The sequence below is a fragment of the Anoplopoma fimbria genome, chromosome 12 (assembly GCF_027596085.1).
Source record: "Anoplopoma fimbria isolate UVic2021 breed Golden Eagle Sablefish chromosome 12, Afim_UVic_2022, whole genome shotgun sequence".
Classification (NCBI taxonomy): domain Eukaryota; kingdom Metazoa; phylum Chordata; class Actinopteri; order Perciformes; family Anoplopomatidae; genus Anoplopoma; species Anoplopoma fimbria.
In genome coordinates, this window is record NC_072460.1 from 1,322,004 (window position 1) to 1,344,241 (window position 22,238).

Genomic DNA, 22,238 nt, shown 5'->3' on the forward strand with positions numbered 1-22,238 from the left:
TATGGTATCATTTCAACAGTATATTTTACATGTTTTTATCCTGAAAATATGACGTTCAAATAAATCAAGTAATTCTGTATGACACATTCATACATTTTCAAATGAAATTCCTAACTCTGAGTTGTTTAATGCAACATTTTTTCTGAAACCGTGAGCACATAATTACACATGGCAAAACAAAAACTACTCTTGCAAGCCTTCTCATAAGCTTAGTGTGGGAGAACAAATAGTATTCAAACTGTACTCCAGTTTTGAACCATAATGCTGCAAACTCCACACCCTCCAGCTGCAATAGTCTATTTTCCATAGCAAGGCCAAGAGGAAGTGCTGAGGCCAAGGCAGCTGTTTTTCATACACAGATGACAAATCTTCCATCATATTACTTTCTCCTTATTCTTACTTATAAATACATTGCACATACTTGGCTTAAACATCCACCAGATGTACTGTCTTCAAGCTGCCAGAGATCATTGAAAAATAGAGTAACCTGACTGGAGTAAATGGAGGCTGTGAGTGGATTCAGTGGAGCAAAGATTCAGAAAGGATGAATGCATAAATAAAGGCATGCTTATTGTTTGTGAAATTGATTATTTGAGAGACCAAAGAACTGAGTTTGATGAGAAAACAAATACAGTATATTTACTATATGATGACTGTTTCTCTTCAAAGCAATAGAACCTCATGTCATAAAGGCATTACATTTTATATTTCTCCAATTATTTCAGCTAAGCAGCTCTGACGAATTCAAACATAGCTGCAGCACCCTAATACACAAATTCTCTCCCAAGTCATTGGCAAACATTATCATTTTCACAGCCCTAACTGAGCCATCTTACCCATCACCCTTTCTGAGGAAGAGTTACTACAAAATTGTCATGAGCAGCTTGAAGAATGAAAAAGGAAGATATTTTGCAGAGCCAAAATGAAAATGCTGTGGGAGGAATCGAGTGACATGAATAATGATCCTGTTTAGCCCTGATGTGAAAGTCAGGCCGAGGAGTGAAGCTGGCAGCAAACACAACGCTGAATAAAAACTGATGTCAATGGAAGATGACTCACAGTCAGTGTATGAACTGTACAGCTGGACACTCCTGAATCAGATAACATAAAAGTAACTGTGCCCAACAACAATAGGAATAAAAGCAACGATTTCACTTTAAAGTGAAAATCTATATATCGTGCCCCAGAGCAAGGTGTGAAATGGCAGTTGATGCTGTAGACTGAGGTTGGAGCTCAATGTGTTTGACTGAATGTGGAGCAGGGCACTGCTAGAATAGACCATGTAGTACCTGTTCAACAGCAGCCCTGTCTTCCTAAAGGGCACCTTAGTTGTAGTTGTTCCAAAAAAAAAGAGCATTGCTCTCTTCGCAGTTTGGGAATATTAGCTAAACTGCCGTCATTGCAGCCAACAATTGCCTACACTGCTGTCTTCCAGGTGAAAAGTTTTGCTTTTAAGCCCCAACAATGCACAGAACCTAATTTGGCAAAAATACCTTGACCAAAATGTCTCATAGCAACCACTCTTTGCTGGGAGGGCACATCAGCCTAGCAACAACCCCATGGGCAACGTCACCTTAGCAACAATTATAAGACGACATCACCCATGGCAACCATCCCATAACCTTGCCTGACCAATCTTAAGGACTACTTCAGATCTCCCGTAACCAACCACTCATATGTCGAGAGGCGAAAGAGCAGCAGGGAAACGGTGGTGCTGGGCGAGCAAGACAAAGACAAAGGACCTCAAGTAGGAGGCGATGGCTGACTTCTGCAGGAAACATATTGATATATGTAAATATAACTGTAGCTAGGTAGTGCACCAAGCAAAGTTTAAAAGACATGCATGGATTACTGATCTCACTTCTGTGTATCTACAGGCTTCATGTAGGTCAGTACCCTCAAATGATCAAATGTTCTTAGAACGTTAAAAGCCTTGACAAAAGGTCTGAGGGCTAACATGGTTTGAGTTCCAAAATTGTACAAATCAATCCATCCAATTATGTTTTTTAACTGGAAAAGCTGAAGCCAATTTTTGGTCTAAATTGGTAACTGGGAGATTATTTTTCTTGAAAACATAAGAGTTCTGCGCCCTTCACAGAAAGAGCATTGGGTCACCAGAAATGCAGAATTTCCCTTTGTATCCTTTGCTGAAACAGAAAAGGCTGAAAGAGGAACACACAGGGGTGATTAGATGTAAGATAAGAAGAGAGAGGGGAACGAGAGAAAGCAAAGGAGATGTTACTGAAACCAGTAAATTGATGGATGAAAGAGGAGAGAGAGGAGAAAGCGCACTTCTTACTGGAGAGGGAAATGGAGCCAGCAGAGAGAGAAACCATGAATAATAGGATCGATCGCCGAGATGAAATAAATAGATTAAAGCAAAGAGGAGAGAGACTCCGTAAGAGGAAGATAACTGAGAATCAAAGAGGAGTTGTTATGGATCTCTGTCTGAGTGCAGATGGATGACGAGAGATGGAAGCTGAAAGAAAGGAAGCAAGGAAGATAAGCAAAAATTCCAATTCATTCAATCTACTCACGTTAACGAGATGGAAAGGTGAAATCTCTGTCTGAGGCCCCGGAACATGGCGAAGGACTTTGGTGGGAAGGACCGGGCAGTGACTGTGCAGTATGGACGCTCATAGCCTCCTGCAGGGCACTCGCAGCGGAATCCGCCGCCTGAAAGCTCCCGACACGTCCCTCCGTTTCGACACAAACCTGGCACACACCTGCCCTGCCGCCGGTCAAACTCACACCGGTCACCTGTGGATTCAAAATGAGAATCATTTATTATATCAAATACAATAAATGTTGAACCTCAAAAAGAAAATATACAGAACCACCAAAGATATTTGATCTTTTGATCTACGTATATTTCATCAGTATTCAACTTCTCTTCTTTATTAAGGTATTTCATTTCTCCAATCTCTTGCATTGCTCACTGGGAAAACACTAGTAGTGCCAAACTAAAACATCAGCCATGCACCTATCTACGTCTTCATGACTCCCCTAACCCTGATCTCTCCACCGGGGCTGAATATGAAGAAATGAATAGAAAGTTCAAAACTCTATCCTAAACCAGCCAACGCCGTGTAGACCTCCGTTCAGACTGCTGGGCTAGCTCTGGTGAAGTTAGCCTGACAACTGTTGAGGCACCTTGTTAACTACTGAAGTAAGCCTGACAACAGTTGAGCTTAATTGTGTTAACTCCTGAATTTATATGATAATTATGTAAAAATCAGAAGAAAAAAAATGAAAAGAAGACCCTCAAGTAAAGGGAGCTATTCAATTTGTTCACAAAGGGCGTTGAGAAATAGGCAATGCGTTGACTGTGTCTTTTCAGTTATTTTGAAATGGAAGTTATACATTCAGTAACGCAATCAGCTTTTCACCAGACCTCTAAACGTTGTGTTGTGTCACTTGAGAGCCTTCGGTAGGTTTTGAAGAAGGATACTTAACATGAGGGTCTTGAAATTGCCCCAATCTATAAAGCTGTGGTTCTTTTCCCGTGTCAACGGCTTGACAGAGTGCTGCTGCTTTTCTTTCAGGCAGTAAACTGCATTTGCCAGATGCTTTAGATGTAAATTAGTACTTGCTTAAACAGTGGAAGCAGCAGGGTGCTGATTCCTGAGGAGCAGGAGTAAGAGCAACAGTTACATAGGACTGTCCTTTGCAATCCCTTAAATGAATACAGAATATAAACTACAACTAAATGAGAGCTGAAATAAAATGCTTAGTGTTCAGCATATGAAAGTGTATGTATGCAGGAGAAAAGAGGGGGAAATATTTTCCTGCCGACTGTGATTCTGTTGTGGATAACAAAAAACCCAACAACAAACAAATCTGCAGACGAGAATAAACACAGATTTGGCTGCCAGTCAAGCAAGCTCCAGTCTGTAGTGTCTCCAGAGGCAGAAACACCCACACAACACACACAAAGACATAAATACACACAGATACACACATTCAAAAGGGATGTAGGAGTAGACGTTGGCTCTTTCCTTTTGGTTTTCACCTGTCCTTGAGCATATTTGGACACACATATTGTCTGACATTTAGCAGCTGCACACAAAACAACACCCACATCCAGTGCCCTCCATATAACCAGAGCAGACAGGGTTTGAAACTAGCCTACAGACAGATGGCTCCTTAAGGACCCGTTTTGAGAACCTGCTGGCACACCCACACACATAAGCGCAACAGTAAAATAACAAATAAACAAACCAAAATGCATACACATAAATAAAAGATGCAATACAGAGTTTTTCTTTCTGAAACAAAGACAAAAACATATTCACTCTTCCTCTCATATCTCCCTTCTTCTTCTCTCTCTCTCTCTCTCTCACACACAGATCGTTGACCCTGTCCTCGAGGCTGTCGGGTTTTATCATGTAGCTGTCTCTGTCTGCGCTGCTTTTAGATGCCAAAGTATCCGCGGGCATCCTCACATCTTAATGGCCACACACACACACACACACACACACACACACACACACACCATACAACTCACACATGCAGAAGACGAACAGTGCTGCTGCTGTTAGTCAATAGAAGCCTTCACCTCGCGTCACGTTCGTTTGTACACAAATATAATCTGACACACACAAGACATGCACACACACAGATAATCTCTCACACACAGTCAAAACACACACACCTGAGGGCAAGTCATGACCACACAGACATAAAAGCACAAGCCGTCCACGCACAGACACACCGAGGGAAAAAGCTCACACTCAGACACTGACTATGTGTGACAGATACAACACAAACGGAACCCCGCAGTGCGATGCATTAAGAGGTGAAACGTTTAGAGCCTCTACGAGAATCAAAGGTATAAACTGCTTGGATTAACGTCCGTCTCTCCTCCATGTCCGGGATATAAACTGACAGAACTGAAAGTGATCAGCTTTGAAGATAGCGAGCAAAGGAAGCTTTTATTTGACTCAATATTCAGCACCCACAAGTGTGTCACTGCACATGCACATCTTTACTTGCTGATTGCTAACTGCTTCCATTTTATGTGCTTGAGCGATATCGTTGTCCTGATCAATGTCGTTGGCTGCCTGTTCACTGCCCTTTACATCAATCAATTTTTCACTTTATAACAGTAAATTAATATGTCAATCTTACTCTGCACCACTCCATTTCGCCACGCCATTGGGCAGCTGATATCTGCCAGTTATTGGCTGACAAACATACGCTTTCACACCACGAAATCACCCTGAGGATGCACACACAAACCCACACAGAGACAACCGGTCACACACCCAGCTCAGCTAACAATAGCCCGAGGACATGGAAAGTATCACATCTGTCTGTCCTTGTTTAGCTTTCTCTCATTCTCCCTCCTCTCTCAAATAAAACATATACACCTCAACGTAAATGCACACAATAGGAAACCAATTAAACAAAGAAACACACACATATGCGCCCTAACACAGCACAATTTCCCTGCCTTTGTCTGTTGCGCCTATTCATCCGTGCAGACCCTCTCATTAATATTAAAATAAATAAATAGACATTAATACTCATGAATTATGCGTGTGGTGAGACTTAAACACACGTCGGTTCATTATGCACACCCAGTTGCGCACAGGTTGACAGAGTGGCAGGAGATAAATTGAAAATGCAAAACACGATATGTGCACAAATACAGCTTTAAAGAACTGCAGACTAAAAAAAACAAAAACTGTACGAAGTAATTAGAAGAAATAAAGCACAGCAGACTTGATATCAGCCCGAATCAACGATGAGAAGGCGTCCACTTCACGAGGCACTGATAGGAAACACACACACACAAACACACACACAAACACACAAATAGAGTGGGACAGAGAGTCACTTTAAGTGTGGACTTCCTTATTCTCAGCGTCAGACTCGCACCAACACAAAGGTCAAGAGATTACTAAACGGCGAGTGTTCGTTTGCCATATTGCATTTTAGTATTCCTCACACACACACATGTTTTTAAATGAACTTACACACACACACACACACACACACACACACACACACACACACACACACACACACACACACACACACACACACACACACACACACACACACACACAAGATGCAGCTTAATGCATCGACATAGTCAAACAAAGAAGTACACAAACACAGAAAACTTTTGACTTTTTGTGTTCGTTGTTTAAAAGGAGACGGCTCTTTCTATTCACCCCCTTTATTCTTCCTCCTCTCCCTCCATCCTCCCCTTCTATCTCCCTGTTCCTTCCTTCCTTTTTCCATCTCCCCTCCAACTTACATCTCTATATATAAAATGCACCACTCGTTACTGTTCCCATCTCCTTCCATATCATTCTTTCTGTTCATCCTGTCTCCTCTTCTGTGAGTGGCTTAATGCATTCACACCACCCCTTCATTCTTGTGGATGTTTTATTCATCAAAGCCAATATTCTTCAACCCCCTCCCGGCATCTTAGTTCGCTCCGCCCAACCACCCACCCGCCCCATCATCCCCCTCCTCCTCCCCAACACATGGTACATCCCTAGAGGCCATTCCGCTCCCAGTTGCTTCCCTCTTTTCCTTCCTCGCTAGGTCTCGCTCCCGTTTTTTTGTGCTTTTTTTCCTTTTACACCGCCGCAGGGAATAAAGCCTTCAAGGGCTCTAGTGATTTTGAGTTTTATGTATTTGATTCTAGAGTAAATTACAGCTTTAAATGGTTTTGAATTGCACCATAAAATCAGTGTGGTTATCTATCTATTTGAGCGTGATGCAATAAATGGATTTCTATTGTTTGTTCTTTACTTATTAACTTTTACTTGAACTTTTTATACTTCCTCCCTCACACAGTCTCTCTTCTCCTCTTTCTTCTCCTGTTCTTCCTTCAAGCGTCTTTGTTTTGTTTTTCAACACTATTTGCTTGTCCGTGCCACTCTGTTTAAACTTTTTCTTTCATTTATTCCTTTTCTTCTTTGCTTTTTTCTCTCTCCACTCCTCTCCCACTGCATCCCTTTAATTTTACTGGCTATTTTCTCTTTCCAGAGCTCTCTTTACAACTCATCTCAATTAGTCAGCTCTAGTTCGGCATTCTGTCAGTTATTTCAATCTCCAACACTCTCTTTATTTTAGTCCCTTCCCTTCCGCTTTCCTATCCCCTCTCTGCTAAGTTTCCTTTCCATATAGATGTTTGATTTTCTGATAAAAGTCTCTTTTTTGCCTCAAAGACTCTCAACCCTTTTTTCAATCTCCTGCCTCTCTTTTCCCTTCTGCTCCCTCTTTCCCAATTCTTGATGTGCTCTTTACCCCATTTCCGATTATTTTTAGCTCCCTCTATTCACCCTGCAGCCTTTCTTTCTTTCTCTCTTTATTCCTTTCCTCGCTCTTATTTTCCACTCCTATTTTTCAACTACAAAGTTGAATATTTTTCTTGCATTAAATTCCAAACTTGGAATGTCCAGTTTAAACTTCAACTTAAACAGATTCTCACTTTGCATGTAAATCACAACAAAGTGGAAATCTGAAATCTAAACATTTCATTTTGGTATCAAAGATTGCAGGTCATGTAAAGGAAAGTCTAAAAACACTCAGATAATCTGCCATTATGACTGTTCTAAGGCTCAGCAAAGGGATATTGTACTTTCAATATGCAAAATGTTGCTTTATTAGTTGCAGAGGAGCCTCCTTTATTTAATCCTGCATGCCATTGATTAAAGAGTTTCTGTGTCTCTGCACCTGATTCCTCCTGCTAAACAGTAAATGTACCTTCAAAACCGTTCCTTCCATGATCAAAATCATGCTATTATCTTGAGTGACACTTGTGGTATTTATAATTCCATTAGCAAAAATGAGGCTGCAGCTCAGTTTTGGGAACACATCTCTCATACAGTGAGCACTCAGAGTATTGTATATGTAACTCTTCAAATACTGTGTATATGCACAAGTATCCACTGTGGACAAAGTACAACAAGTACAATGTTATAACAGGCACAGCATTTAACATGACGCTCCTCTCACACTGTATAATGCATTTATCCCACTCAACTCAAGTCATGTCCTGAAGTGTGTTTTCATATAGAATGCACATTTTTCAAATCATGTCTATTATGTATTTCGATTTCTGTAATTACTCATATTTTCTCCTCCTACTCAATCTGTTCTCATTTCAAACCTCTCATTGCTCTGACTGTTTGCACCACTTGCTGTTTTTTTTCTTTCTCCACAAAGTCATTTATTCTCCTTGCGTGTCCTGCATGCTCTCTCTCTCTCTCTCTCTCTCTCTCTCTCTCTCTCACACACACACATCACCACAACCAACGCTTCACTGTTTTTTTATTTCCCCAAAGTAATTTAGTATACCTATCTTTTTCTCCTACTCACACACAAGGACTCACAAATACACACACACACACGTATCATTCTGTTTCCCTTTCCTCAGATAATTTGGTGTCTTTCTTACACACACACACACACACACACACACACACACACACACACACACACACACACACACACACACACACACACACACACACACACACACACACACACACACACACACACACACACACACACACACACACACACTCATTCATTTGATTAATGACCTCTAAAATGAGACTTCTGAATCCATCCTATACCATTATCTCTCCCCCTCCTTCACTCCCCTACTTTCACCCAAACAGTCTGTATTTTTTAACCTCATCATTTCTCACATCCTCTCCCAATTTCACTGTCTTTTCAAATGTTTTTTTGGCCTAACTTCATCTCTTACATGATCTTCCTTCACATAACATACCATCCCATTTTTACACTTTGAAAGCTGATCTTTATTCAACCTTTTAAGTCGATAACACAGCTGAGCAGCGGTGAGGTGTGGCCTGTGCTGAGCTGCCATGCACTGTCCTTGAGGTGTGGACATTCTGATACAGCCAAACTAGAAGTTGGGGATAGTTTAGTTTATTTTAGTAATAGTTTAACTCATGGCGTCAAAATGCAGCCAGAGAATACACGCAGCCTGTCAGTAGAGAGGCCTAAGACGCCTGTGGCATGTTGACCTGAGTTACAAAGACTTGCTTCCCGCCTGAAACACATCAACGTGCCTTCTGGCTACAAACATTAAACTAATGCTGCCTGGTGTGTTTTGGGTATTAGGAACTCCCCTATCTATTTTTCCTCAACTAATGTCGCTTTCTTATCAACCAAGAATGTCTTGACATTTGTCCTCTCAGAATTTCTCAATCTTCACATTGTGTCTTATCATTCCCAAACTAATTGACTTTCCAATACTTTCTCCTTTTTTTTTTCCTCTGCAAATGTCCTTATATTAAATTACTGAATTCTCCATAAAAGTACAATGTCATAGTATTAATTGCTCCTGTGTTGTGATTAATTCTACAATGCTATCAATGAAAGGCTGATCCTAAATTCTCAAATTACTTGCTTTTATCTTTTGTACAATAAAGGCTTAAAAAATAAAGGCTTTGGATTGCTTTTGTCTTAAAACAAATGTTTAATAAATAAAGTTGAATGCTAATATGTAGTCAAAATCATCTAGCTTCTGTCTTTCAATTCATTAGTCTTACAGTGAATACAAAGCTTCAAAACATCAATTTTCTTGGATTCTCGTGGGAGTTGTAAATTGCTAAAAACATAATTAGCTCAGATTATCTTAATAATTAGTTCTGATTTCATGGCTCAGTTCTGCCATTGGGCATATGTTAAGCACGCTTAACATTATTTCTGCTTCATCACAGACTGCCGAGGTGTGCACCACTGGGAGAACAATAAACAATTTTGCAGACTGTTGAGTCAGATTTCAGTTGCTTTATTATTGAAAATTGTATTTGTGTAGTTGGAACTTTTAAGTTCACTCACAACCTCCCTAACGCTAAACTCCTCCTGTATTCATGTCCCTTCTATACCACCTCTAGTCTTTACAACTAATCTTGCCAGACATCATTTAGTCACCTCTTACTCTGCATTCATCACCCACCTCGCTCCTCCAAGTTAATTCACTTCTCACTTCATTCTCTCCGTCTCCTGTTTCTTCGTTCTCTCTGTCTTGCATTAAACAAACTAATTTAGTCTCACAGCCTTTACTTTACAATCTCACCTCAATTTACTAAATTTATGCATTCTCTCCTTCTCTGTGACTCATTACTCTTTTCATTCCTTTATGTTCCTAACTTTTAAACCATCAACACCTTCTTCAAAAGGTTAACACTCGCTCATACACTAGCTTTATTCTAGGAAAGCCTCACATAATCTGAGCTACCTGAAGCTAATTTGATCTGTTTCCTTACGCTCTCCGCTGGATTCAATTTCTCAGTGTAACATGCATATCTGCTTTATCACATCCAAAACTAATCTCACCTCTGCCTACCGCATTTCTTCCCCGTCTCTTTCTCGTGCTTCTCACAACAAAGCAATTTGATTTCTACCTGTGTCCTCTCTCCTCACGGCTCACCGTTTTATCTTCTCACAAACTAATTTAGTCTTCATCCATGCTTCTCTCTCTCTCTCTCTGTCTCTGTCTCCCATCTCCTCTTTGCATCTCTTGGCTCTCCGAGGCGTATCCCTTGGATTATATCTAACACTAATCTGCATAATGTACATCTCTCTTCATCACTTCTGAGTCTCTGTCCTTTCAGTTTGTAAAGACGATCAGACATCCTCTTTTTATGTCAACTGTAATCTCCGTCTTTAGTTTGACTGTCCGTTGGGAACTTCTCTTTATACTACTGAGGTCTTTTTTTCTTTCTTTCTGGGTTAATGACTCTTGCACATTCGCATCAGCGCTGTAAGCTTTGCATGCTTCTGAGATAAATGAGCGCTTGAGGTTAGAAATATTTTAATTCTTATGAATAAAAGAGTGCAGATTGCAGAGCTTCAGCTGAGTTTAAGCAATTGTAGCTGCGGGAGGTGTGACTACAGCTTCCCTGCAATTGATTAACTCTAAAGTGAGGCACCCTGGAAACAGAGAGGTTCATTAGAGCAGCAGAAGCTAATTAATCCATACTTAAAACAAATTGTTCCTTTTATCGCTTGTCCTAAAACTATGCTTGATTCACAGACACATATTCAAATCAAGAGCACTGGTTAATAATTTCAAGTCTAAAAGGTCAAATCTGAGCCAAACAAACAAGTCCATCTCTAACAGCTGGATTCCACAGGAAATGTTTTAAATGGAATTGGATTTGTCTTCACAGCCGTTCAATTGGCCGGGGTTTGAAGCCAGCATATACAGCTGTCTTACCCATTTTAATGAATTCTACTTCAGGCAGCAGATGTCTGTCCATGAGAAAATAAGTAAAAGATTAAAAGTAATAACCTTGGAATTTGGTGAATGAGAAATTACTTAATATTATTTCTAACAAAACAAAAAGGGTTCATAGAGTACATTTTCATAATTTTGAAAAACACTAATAACGCTGGGTATTCAGTACTCAGCTGAACGATATATGAACCTTGCTATTTCAGTGTTTCAAACTATTCTACAGCTCTGGTGTTGCACCATAAAGGAAGTGTTAACCTTTCTTCCCAGCAGGGATTATACCTCGTGGGTACAATGGGATTCTAACCCTCGTTCAGTGTCAAAACTTTCTTATCCCAGGTTAAATGTGTGGTTTAGAGACGGGTTAGCCTGAGGTTACATGTATTCTGAAATCTTGTCTTTGTCTGCTGCTTAAAGAGTCCAGTTTGACCTGGATGAGGTCTTGCTATTGTATGAGTCTACTTACTTACATTTAGGGGGGCAGAGAGCCCCAAACCTCTGTAACCCAACAGGAATCAGCCCGTGACAGCCTTGTGTCAGTATCAACTTTAGAATCTCATTTCTATATATTTCTTTTCATCTATTTCTTTTGTTTTTCTACTTGATATCTGATGTCTTCATTTATGTTACGATTTACTTTATTTTAATATTGTTGTTGCTTTTCCTTTGCTGCTTTGTATAAAGTAATTTGTAACTTGTTTTTTGAAAAGTGCTCTAAAGATCATTTTTACACATTTATTTATAATCTATTGTTTTGATGAGGCACTTCCTTAAAGAAAAAAATAATCCAACCAGCTCACTAACGAATATTAACTTGAGCCAACAAGGCCTGACTTCACTCTCAGGCAGAGGATTGGATGTGTTGCTCATTTCACAAAGCTGATGAAACTCTTTTTACATAAACCTTTGGCTCGAGTAAAGACCAAAGAAATTTGTTCACAAATCACACCTCATACATGTCAATTGAAAAGGTGAAACTGTTCTAGCGTCAGAAATATATTTCACTCAGTCAAAAGAAAAGGACCTGGCTCAGCCCCCGCCTGTGAAAGTCATCCATAGAGTTTCTGGGAAAAGCAATTCAAAGCCACAAAGAACGTCCGAGGGGATGAATGAAGGCAGGTTGGATGGAAAAAAAGGAATGTGGTAGAGAGCAAACTTGGTTTGGAGATGTCTGGAGAATTCTGTGTGTTGCAGAATCAATTGGTCCCTGTTTATTTGTCCTCCTCTTCCTCCTCCTCCTCCTCCTCCTCTTCCTCCCACTAGCCTTGGGCGTTGACAAGACACCGCTACACCCGACGCCTACGCAGGAAAGGCACAACACCGACTACCCAGAACCCATCTGATTCCCCTCACTCTATCCCTCAACTCTCATCCTCCTTCCCTCTCTCTCCCATTGCTCCCAGATGTCTCTCGCCCCATTTTCCCCCTGAAGCCCTCCTTCCATGTTATTCTCTGTGAATTCATCCGTCTCCCTCGTCTCTCTTTTGCTGTCAAGCCCACCTCTTCTCCGTCCTTTCCTTCATCTCTCATGCTCTGCTGTTGGCACTCTCTCCCTCTCCTGTCTGGTGAATCGGAGTGGTATGATGAAGCAGACCCACAAAACTGGTCTTGCAAGCTTTAGCCATTTTTAAATTATGTGAGCGACACTGCTAATATTTCACACAATCATTAATATCCTCTGCTTTCGTGTTAAGGCTTAACCCCTCCACCCACACAGCAGAGCAGAGGAGAGACAGGTAGAGCTTTACCTGAGCTAGACGATCAGCTATGATGTTGTACGTTCATTGTTCTCTGTGAAGTTTGGTAACTTAGGAAGCAATTTGAACTTGTGTGCTCTGATTCATTTGGCATGCAGTTAACACACCAGTCGTAATTCTGTTTTAATGAAAACTTAACTTCAGGCATTTTCTGGTGTTCTTCAGCAATGTTTTGGAAAAAGAAAATAACAGGAGTAAAGGACGTACCACTTTTAAAAAAGTGACACTTAAAAAAATCTAAATTCTGTGCGTTGGATCTCATTGCTGTGGACCCCCGCTGTGCCAAAGCAGTCACTGTCGGCAACAAGTTTCTCTCTTGATTATCAACTCTTCACTGGTATCGCCCAGAATCAAGAAGCTATTTCCTCTCCCCCATCCCATTATCTCTCTCCCTACTTTTCTCCTTTCTCTCCATTTCTGAAAAACTTTCCCAACTCCCTCCTTCTATCTTTCCCTTTCTTTCCATCCTACTCTATTCTCTGTCTTTCTCCCGCCCTCCCTCTCGCTGTCTGTCCCTTTTCACCTCCATTTCTACTTTGCTTCATCCTCTCTCTCTTCATTTCTCTATGTCGCTTTGTCTCAGTGGGAGTTTGGAAAACACTCTGTCTCTCTCATGGAAGAAAAGTGTTGCTTCACTCCCCCAGCTCTCCTTTGATTCGAAATAAAAGGCAATGTGGAACATCCCCCTGACACGGTCTCTGACATTCATAGCATCTATCCTCTCCAACAATCTACTCAATGGCTCCAGGACTGAGGCAATGCAGCAGTATGAAGGGAGTAAACGAGAGAGAGGAAATTAGTCTAGGGTTTTGGGAAAGGTAAGAAAGTGTATGTGTGTGTGTTTGTGTGTGTGTGTGTGTGTGTGTGTGTGTGTGTGTGTGTGTGTGTGTGTGTGTGTGTGTGTGTGTGTGTGTGTGTGTGTGTGTGTAAATTAAAGGTAGAGAGCTGAGGGGGAGGAAGCTCTCCCAGGTGGCAGAGTATGTGTTTTCATGTTGTTCAGCTCAACACGACAACAGGGTAAAACATTGTGGATCAAACAGGAAGCCAACATGGGACATGAACAAAGACACAGTCAGTCAGTTTTAGTTTACCAGTCTAGAGCTACAGACTACACCAAGACACAACAAACACACAAACACACAAATAAACACACAACTCTATGTCCTCTCCACTACTTCAGTGAGGTTTGTTACAAATTCAAGCATTGCACTGTTAACACTACCAAATTATAAAATACAAGGAACTGGTTTATGTTATGTATTGGGTAATTAGCCACTAATCAGTGGACCACCCTGCCTGATTATGTGAGGAGCTGCAGCTCTATCAGCACTTTCAAAACCAATTTAAAAAGTCTGATAAAAGCAACTCAGCTCTGTACGCACTGACCTTTTTATTCTATCTCACTCTGTGTCTTGCTTTCATCTGACAAACATACATTTGGGATGTGCTATTGTGTGTCACTTTGTATTGTGTGTTCTTTCTTGAATAACTTCATATTCCATTTTTCTTGTATTGTTGTTATTGTGTCCTCTTTGTATTAACCTGAATTAGTTCAAAGCTATAATCTGGTACAGTGCATTAAATCAAATGGTTACAGTTGAGTTTAAACTCTATCACAGTCCCTTTTAAATAAAAATAAATAACATAAAACATTCTGTATATTTGTCTACAATTATTTACGCTTTTAAGTAGATCTCATGTGCTAATTGGACTCTTAAATACTGTTTTATTAAAGCAGTTGCACTGTAAAGGTGAATCGGTTAAACCAATAACATGTAGATAAAAACTTTAAGTTGGCCAACTAGAGTGATTAATACCAAGGACATTTCCAGTTAGATGTTGGTGATTTCTATTATTTTTTAGGGCATTAGCAGCAAGTTAGTCTTTCTTAAAAGATGGATGAAAAAAAAGTTGGGTTTATTCTCCACTTGCTTGTGAACATACTAGTACTAGAATGTATAATGAACTTGTCAATACGACCATCCCTACCACATACACACACACTTCAACTCGTACTTGTGCATCTTCTAAGCACAAAAACACACATAGCTATAAAGAACCAATAAAATCAGCTACATTGGAGAATTTTTCCATAACCTAACTTTTGCCACAACAGCACTACATGCACACTCCCTCACCTGTGAAGTCTTCCCGGCAGATGCAGGTGTACCCTCCCTCTCTGCGGGCGCACACCCCTCCGTTCAGGCAGGGGTTGGAGTAACACAGGTTGATCTCCGTCTCGCAGTAATCACCCGTGAAGCCAACTGGGCAGCGGCAGCGTAAGCCTGCGATGGGGTGGATGGGCCGGAACAAGATGGAGGGTGAGGAGATGAAGGGGGCAGAGCTGTTGAAGCGCAGCACCGAGATGCACTTCATGTAGTTCTGGCACGGCTCACGCAGACAAACGTTGTCGTCGAAAGGGAGAACCTGGAGTGATGGGAGACAAAAGATGTTGGTAGTCATGGTGAAGGATTGTGTTTCTGTGTTAACAGTCATTTACTGTTGTAGATGATCCAGATGGTGTCCCAATTCAGATTAGCTTCTGTTTAGTTTTTACTGCTCAGCATACTTTCTCATCAAGGGCTGTTAACATCATTCTTTATGCCGAGCCGAAACATGCAGTACTCTTTTCCTTACAAGATATTTTCAGACTTATGATCGAAGCAAAAGCAGATGTGCAACTTATAACATTAATTTTGTCTCTTTTCAATTTAGGCGTTCTAGTAAGCCATGCAAACAGTGGTGGAAGAAGTAGTCAAATCATTGACTTATGCAAAAGTAAAATGTAGATGTATTCCATTACCAGTCAAACTCCTTCAATCAAAATACAACCTTAGTGAAAGTACATAAAAATGATCACTATTATGTACTTCAAGTATCCAAGTAAAAGTGGCCTGTGAGAGATATATTATCATAAATAACATTTTTAGATTATTGACACTGTATCAATACAGTGTTTTAACTACTTTAAATACTTTTAGGTTTCAATCAATAACAGCAGATTTCATTTTTAATGACAAATCCTTTGTAAGTGAAACCTGAAAAGCGACCAGGAGCTTCAGCTGTCAAATAAAAGTAGTCGAGGAAAAAGTAAAATATTTCCCTCTTAAATAAAGAGAAGTATAAATGTAAAGTAGCATAATATGCTAACACTCAAGAGAGGTAGAAGTACCTTGGAATTGTGCAATGCATGAATAATTGTCGGGTAATTAGTTGCCAGGAAGAACCGGAAATTGGAGCACCTCACTTGACAGCAATTTAATTAAGGTTATTGAACACACCAGTCCCTCCCTTTGACATGTCACAATGTCTGCCATGAAAAAAAGTACTTTTTATGCAGCAGGAATAGCTGCAGTGAAGAAGAAGAGAGATTTGGAGTGGAGAATTGAGAGAAGCTCTACACAGATGCATATATTTGAATTCAAGTTTCATCATTTTAAGATAAATGAGATAAATTTGTTATCAATACATTTATCCCACGAAGCTAATGTTAACTACCCACAAAAACTAAGAAGAAGATAATGTTTCCAAATGAATTGAGAAACAGTGCGATATTCCAACTCCCTAACTATTCATTAAAACAACGTCACAGCAATTATCTCGACAGCTAATCGAGCTAGAATGTTGTCATGCTAATGTTAGCATACTAGCGTTGTCTTGTTAGCGCCTCAGTTATGCTAGCTGGGTGTTATCATGTCTATGGTAAAATATCAAAGTTAGCTTTTGAATGACTTTTCTAGATCTCGTCCTGTTGAGATCTTTCACTCTGGAGCAACACATGGCAAAATAAGCATTTCTATTTGAAATAAGGAGTTTGCTCAGAGTAGAGTTGTTCTTGATGAATTACTTTTCCCTTGTTACCAAAAGGATCTCAGGTCAGAAACTTCTCAGGTATAAGTCATGAACGCTGCCTTGGATACTCTCAAAACGGTTTGCCTTAAGAAGTTGTGTACAATGAAAGCCCTCACACTAACACTTCTGGTCTTCTTCTATTTCATCTTTTTTTATTTACTTGTATGTATAAATTCATTGGCCCTTTTTCTGCTTTGTAAATGCATTTACTTTCCAGAGGAACAGCGACTGTTTGTTGTTAGGGTCACTGGACCAGATACATCGAGAAGATTGTGTCTTCTTAGACGCTGAGAGGACGTACTGTGCATTCTGTGTTCATGTGTGTTTGTGACAATATCTGTCGAGAGAAGGTCGTATACGTTCAGCCTTAAACTATGTTTCTCTTGACACTGCTGTGCTCTCTCTTTTCCCTTCATAAAGACATTTCCCTTTTCTCCTTTGTGTTTCACTTGTTCCCCTTTCTATGGAAGCATCTCTTTCTCTAATGCGTGTGCAGCGATGCTTTAATGGGGTGTGCGCTTGTATGTATGTAACTGCTGTGCACGCTGTGTCCAGGTGTGTGTGATTTCATGCATGAAACATTTAGTGGTCATATCAGCGTACTGCTGGATAAAGCCATATGTCTTTGCTGGCGTGGCATCTGTATTCAATTATTATCAGTTCACATGCATTATGCTCAAGTGACTGTCTTGAGATGCATCTATGCTTGCACAATGTTTCTTACAGCTTTTGCTTTACATGTCTTACTACATGTAACCCTGATTTCAAGCTGCAGTATTAGATATATACACAAACGATAAACAATGACAAATTGTGATCTTTAAGTTTGTTGTTGTAAATGGGAACTGACCTCCATCTGTGTGAGTGACGTCAGCCTCGGCCTGTTCAGGTACAGCTGTTCCTCCAGCGTCTCTGAAGGGAAGAAGAGTCCGCCGGGCAGCGCGGCAGAGAAGCTGACGTTCAGGATCCCTCCCGGCGCCGCATCCAGATCCGGCTGGATGTTGAAGATAAAAACATCCTCGACAGGCACGGAGAGCATCGCTGACACTCCTTCCAGGAAGTTTCCCAGCAGTGGTGACAGGAAGTGCTCCTGGGACATGTTCTGCAGGCGGACGGTGACACTGCTGCCCAGCATGTCCTCGGTGATGATGAGGACGCGGAGGACGCACTGGGCTGAAATGCTGTGGACGCCATCTGAAGAGTTAAGAAGAAAAACAGAGGGACAAAAAGGTTAGGTGAATGAAGGTGCTCATTCATGAGGTGAATAGAGGATGGGCAAAACGGTAAGATGAAGAAAGATAAAGACAGAGATAGTTGGAAGACATAGAGTGATGTATAGGTGTGAACAGGTGGAGGAGTAAGAAGAGGGAGATAGATGAAGGGTGAGGCTCGAGGGAGACGGGTCAGGGGCAACAGGGATAAACGGCAAAGAGCGGAGATACGGAGGTAAAGAGACAGCGATAAATGACTGGGAGCCAGAGAGGAAGGATGAGAAAGAGGAAGAGAAAAAGGTGAGGAGGTCACAACAACACCATGAGATATGCAGCCTTGACCCCTGTACCAGACTGTCTCAGTACATATGTTATCATGCATCCTAGAAGCACATTCACATCTACACACGTACAAATACAAGAGAAAAATCCACTTCCTGTAAAATGTGACTTTATTTTAAAGAGAGCAGTATTTTTGCTTTTGTTCATTTAATCATCAGCTACTTATCCATGGACGGTCATGATTTAAGGCATAAGACGGTATGGTCATTTTCTGAAATCCACATCCCGGTTGTTAGCAAAAACATTTATTTAATCTTATGTTCCAGTAGGAGAAAGAAAACAGATCCTCTGAAGTCTAAATGTATTTGTGAGCGTGTAAGTTGGTTTGAAGCCTTTAAACAAGCCTTCTAGAGACGGAGAGAAGCAGAGAGATGCTGAGGTATCACAGAGTGCTGTCGTGTAGGAAACCTCAGCTCCCCCGTCTACTCACATCCAGCTTTGGTTACAAATTCAACACAGCTCTCCTTTCTGCTGAAACCCGTCACTACTAAGAAATGAGCTCATACGAAATCACAGCAGGTCACAACCCTCACAAGAATACCTGTTTCAACAACTGACGCCAGACACATTTCATCTGCACTGGATACAAACACAATCCAGTGCTGGGCCGTATTGTATATCGTAAAGCAATTTGGTGCGACAAGCCGGCTAATAGGCTGTAAAAGAATACAAATGCACATGACCACAGCGGCATGAGGAGGCAATTTTCTGCAGCGATGTGGAGGTGAAACAGGGTGAACAATAAGACCGAGAGAATGAAAGAGAGAATATAAAACATCAGGGGTCCCGTTGCAAAAATGGACATGGCAAGTGGTGAAAAGAATGAATGAAGGAGAAAAAGAATAAAAATGAGCACGGCAGCAATGGATGGAGGGTGAAGGGAGAAAGAGAGAGAGGGAGGATGTTGACACACAGAGAGGACGGAGGGTGAAGGAGAGTGAGGGAGGTTTATTAAAAACTGGAAAAAAGCAAAGCAGACGATGGAGGAAGACAAGAGAAGAGAAATGAGAAAGGGAACGAGGGCCTTTAACCAGGGATTCATAGAAAAGAGCTCAGGCACTTATGGTAACTCACAATCGATATTCATTTACTACTGCTGTAAATAATTGATTGATTACCAATGTTCACTCCTTTTTCCTTTGCCAATACTGTAAAACATAATTTGAAAGGTTATTGAATTGATTAAATTGTAAACGTTGTTATTAATATAAAGGAGTTTAAACAGAGTGAATTATATTTTTATTTCACCCTCATTTGCTGTCGACATTAAGTGTCAAAAAGACAGAAAGGAAGGAATGCATGTAGGGAAAGAGAGACAAAAAAGAATAAGTATTTTTAGAGAAGGGAGGAAACAATAAAAAGAACAAGAAGGAGACGGAAATATAAAGATAAAACAAATCAGCGAGAAAAACTGAATAAATAGAGAAAGATAGAGAGAGAGATGGAGAGACAGAAGATATATAGAGATGGTGGAGGGATGGGGGTTGGGTCGGGTGGCAGCTGGTTTGATTACCGGATTATGAGGAGACTCACTCCCTACTGACCTCTAACACACACTCACACACACATACACACAATCACACACACACACACACACACACACACACATTGACACACACACTAAAACCCAGAGCCCTTCGTAATGAATGAATAAACAGAGAGAGGAGTGGCATCATGGAGGGACAGAGGAAAACTCCCACAGAAAATAATCAGGGAACATTTAATAGATAGATAGATAGATAGATAGATAGATAGATAGATAGATAGATAGATAGATAGATAGATAGATAGATAGATAGATATAGATATGATAGATATGATATGGATGGATGGATGGATGGATGGATGGATGGATGGATGGATGGATGGATGGATAGATAGATAGATAGATAGATAGATAGATAGATAGATAGATAGATAGATAGATAGATAGATAGATAGATAGATAGATAGATAGATAGATAGATAGATAGATAGATAGATAGATAGATAGATAGATAGATAGATAGATAGATAGATAGATAGATAGATAGAGTAGTAATTAAGTAATTAAGTAATTACATGTCACCTCTTCTTCTGGGGCTAAAAGCCAGCTTTATTATCAGCTCTCTGGATCACGATGTGGAAAAGCAGCAGTAATTGATGCTGATCTCCCATTGTCATTGAAATGAGACAGGGATCTATGAACAGAGCCCAGATAATCTCTCTCTCTCACACACACACCCATCAAAGAGAGCACATATTCACCTTAAAACACCCACCAGTGACACAAAGCGTTCCCTGGGCCCTAACTCTACCTTTAACCACTGCGTCTATATAAATGCCTAACACAAACACTTCACTAGTAAACCTAAATCTGACAAACATCAAAGGAATGGATAGACATTTTGGGAAATACGCTCATTTGCCTTCGTGTCAAGCAGACCAATACCATACCAATGATTAGGTTTTTTAATTAACACATTTTTGTTAATTTGGCTGTTTAATTTAATTTATTTTCATCACATTGGCAAGTACACCCTAAATGTGTACCATAAGAGGTTTCATTTCAGAAGGATGATAAACCACTCCACCCCACACCAACACAACTCACATGCTTTATTCCAATTGCTGGAAGATGATGCTGTTTTTTCTCCAATTTGCCTCCAAACAATCCATCCAAGGTTATTTCTTCTTTTGTTAACACACTAGTTTTTGTGTGCAATTGCCATGTTGGACTGCTGCAGACTGTGTGCTTAACTGTTTTCTGATGAGAAAAAACACTACAATTTCCTCTGCAAGGCCTGCTGAACATTTTCCGTCTGAGTCACAGGCCCACAGGGGACAACGGTGACATTTCAAACAGGAAAATATAACAACTCAACAAAACATTTAGCAGGCCAAAATGAAAAATGACATAAGTCTCGGGGCCTGACAGTTTATAACTCAACTGTGATTTTATCAGCCTTTAGGGGTATTCTCGCCCAGAGCAGCCTTTTAATTCTGTCAGTAAACCAGGCACACACACACACACACACACACACACACACACACATGTAAAATAACTGTATTCGGTTTGTTTTCGTGTCTACGGTCCAGCTAATTTGGCCAACCTGCATCAGCAAGGGCTTTTAACTCATCTCTCCACATATGAAGCCAATTGGAGCTTTGAAATGGAAAAGAGAAGCAACCATTCAAGCTAAATGGCCACTTCAGCAATTAAAACCACCAGAGTCTGTCCACTTCCTGTCAGCAGGTCAATGACTCATCCACCTCCTTCTTTGAGATCAGATACACATTTAACACAAGTACCTGCTCTGACATGCTAATTACAGCTCTGCTGAAAACACAAAAGCCATAACCAATAAGTCTGCAAAGAATTAAAGGCCATTTTCCCAAATTTCTGCAAGGTAGATTTTCACTTTTTTATTACAAGTTAGCCAACAGAGGATTGTCTTTGCAACAATGGACACTCTGGTATAACATGAAGCCTAATTATAATGTTTCCTGCTGTGTTAAAACGTTTTATATTCCAAACGCTCAATAAGGAAAAAGTGCAAAAAAGTAAGTGAGTTTTAGGAACTGCAGGGATTCCTTCCTTCACCTCAAGTTCGACTTTAAAGCCAAACTTCAACAAAGTAATTGCTCTTTGCCGGGATACATGAGGAAATATATATTGTTTTTTTAACCTTTACTTTTTTATATCAGATTCCTGTCTTTAACTACAAAACCATCCATCTGACCATCTTTCACCTAAAGAATTTTTATTTCCAACAAAAAGTCAGTCAACATGATCAGCTAAACATAAATTTAACAAAAAAGGCAAATAAATACCAGTCAGTAATGGTCACCACACAT

General features: G+C 40.4%; 1 protein-coding gene across 1 annotated transcript in view; it reads right to left on the reverse strand.

Annotated features, from left to right (window-relative positions):
- Positions 1-22,238, reverse strand: part of celsr3 (cadherin, EGF LAG seven-pass G-type receptor 3) — a 95,109-nt gene that overhangs the window by 54,102 nt on the left and 18,769 nt on the right. Inside the window, 3 exon segments of the mRNA XM_054608604.1 lie at positions 2,538-2,760; positions 15,135-15,423; positions 17,699-18,042. Of these exon segments, the coding sequence (XP_054464579.1) occupies positions 2,538-2,760; positions 15,135-15,423; positions 17,699-18,042 (856 nt within the window).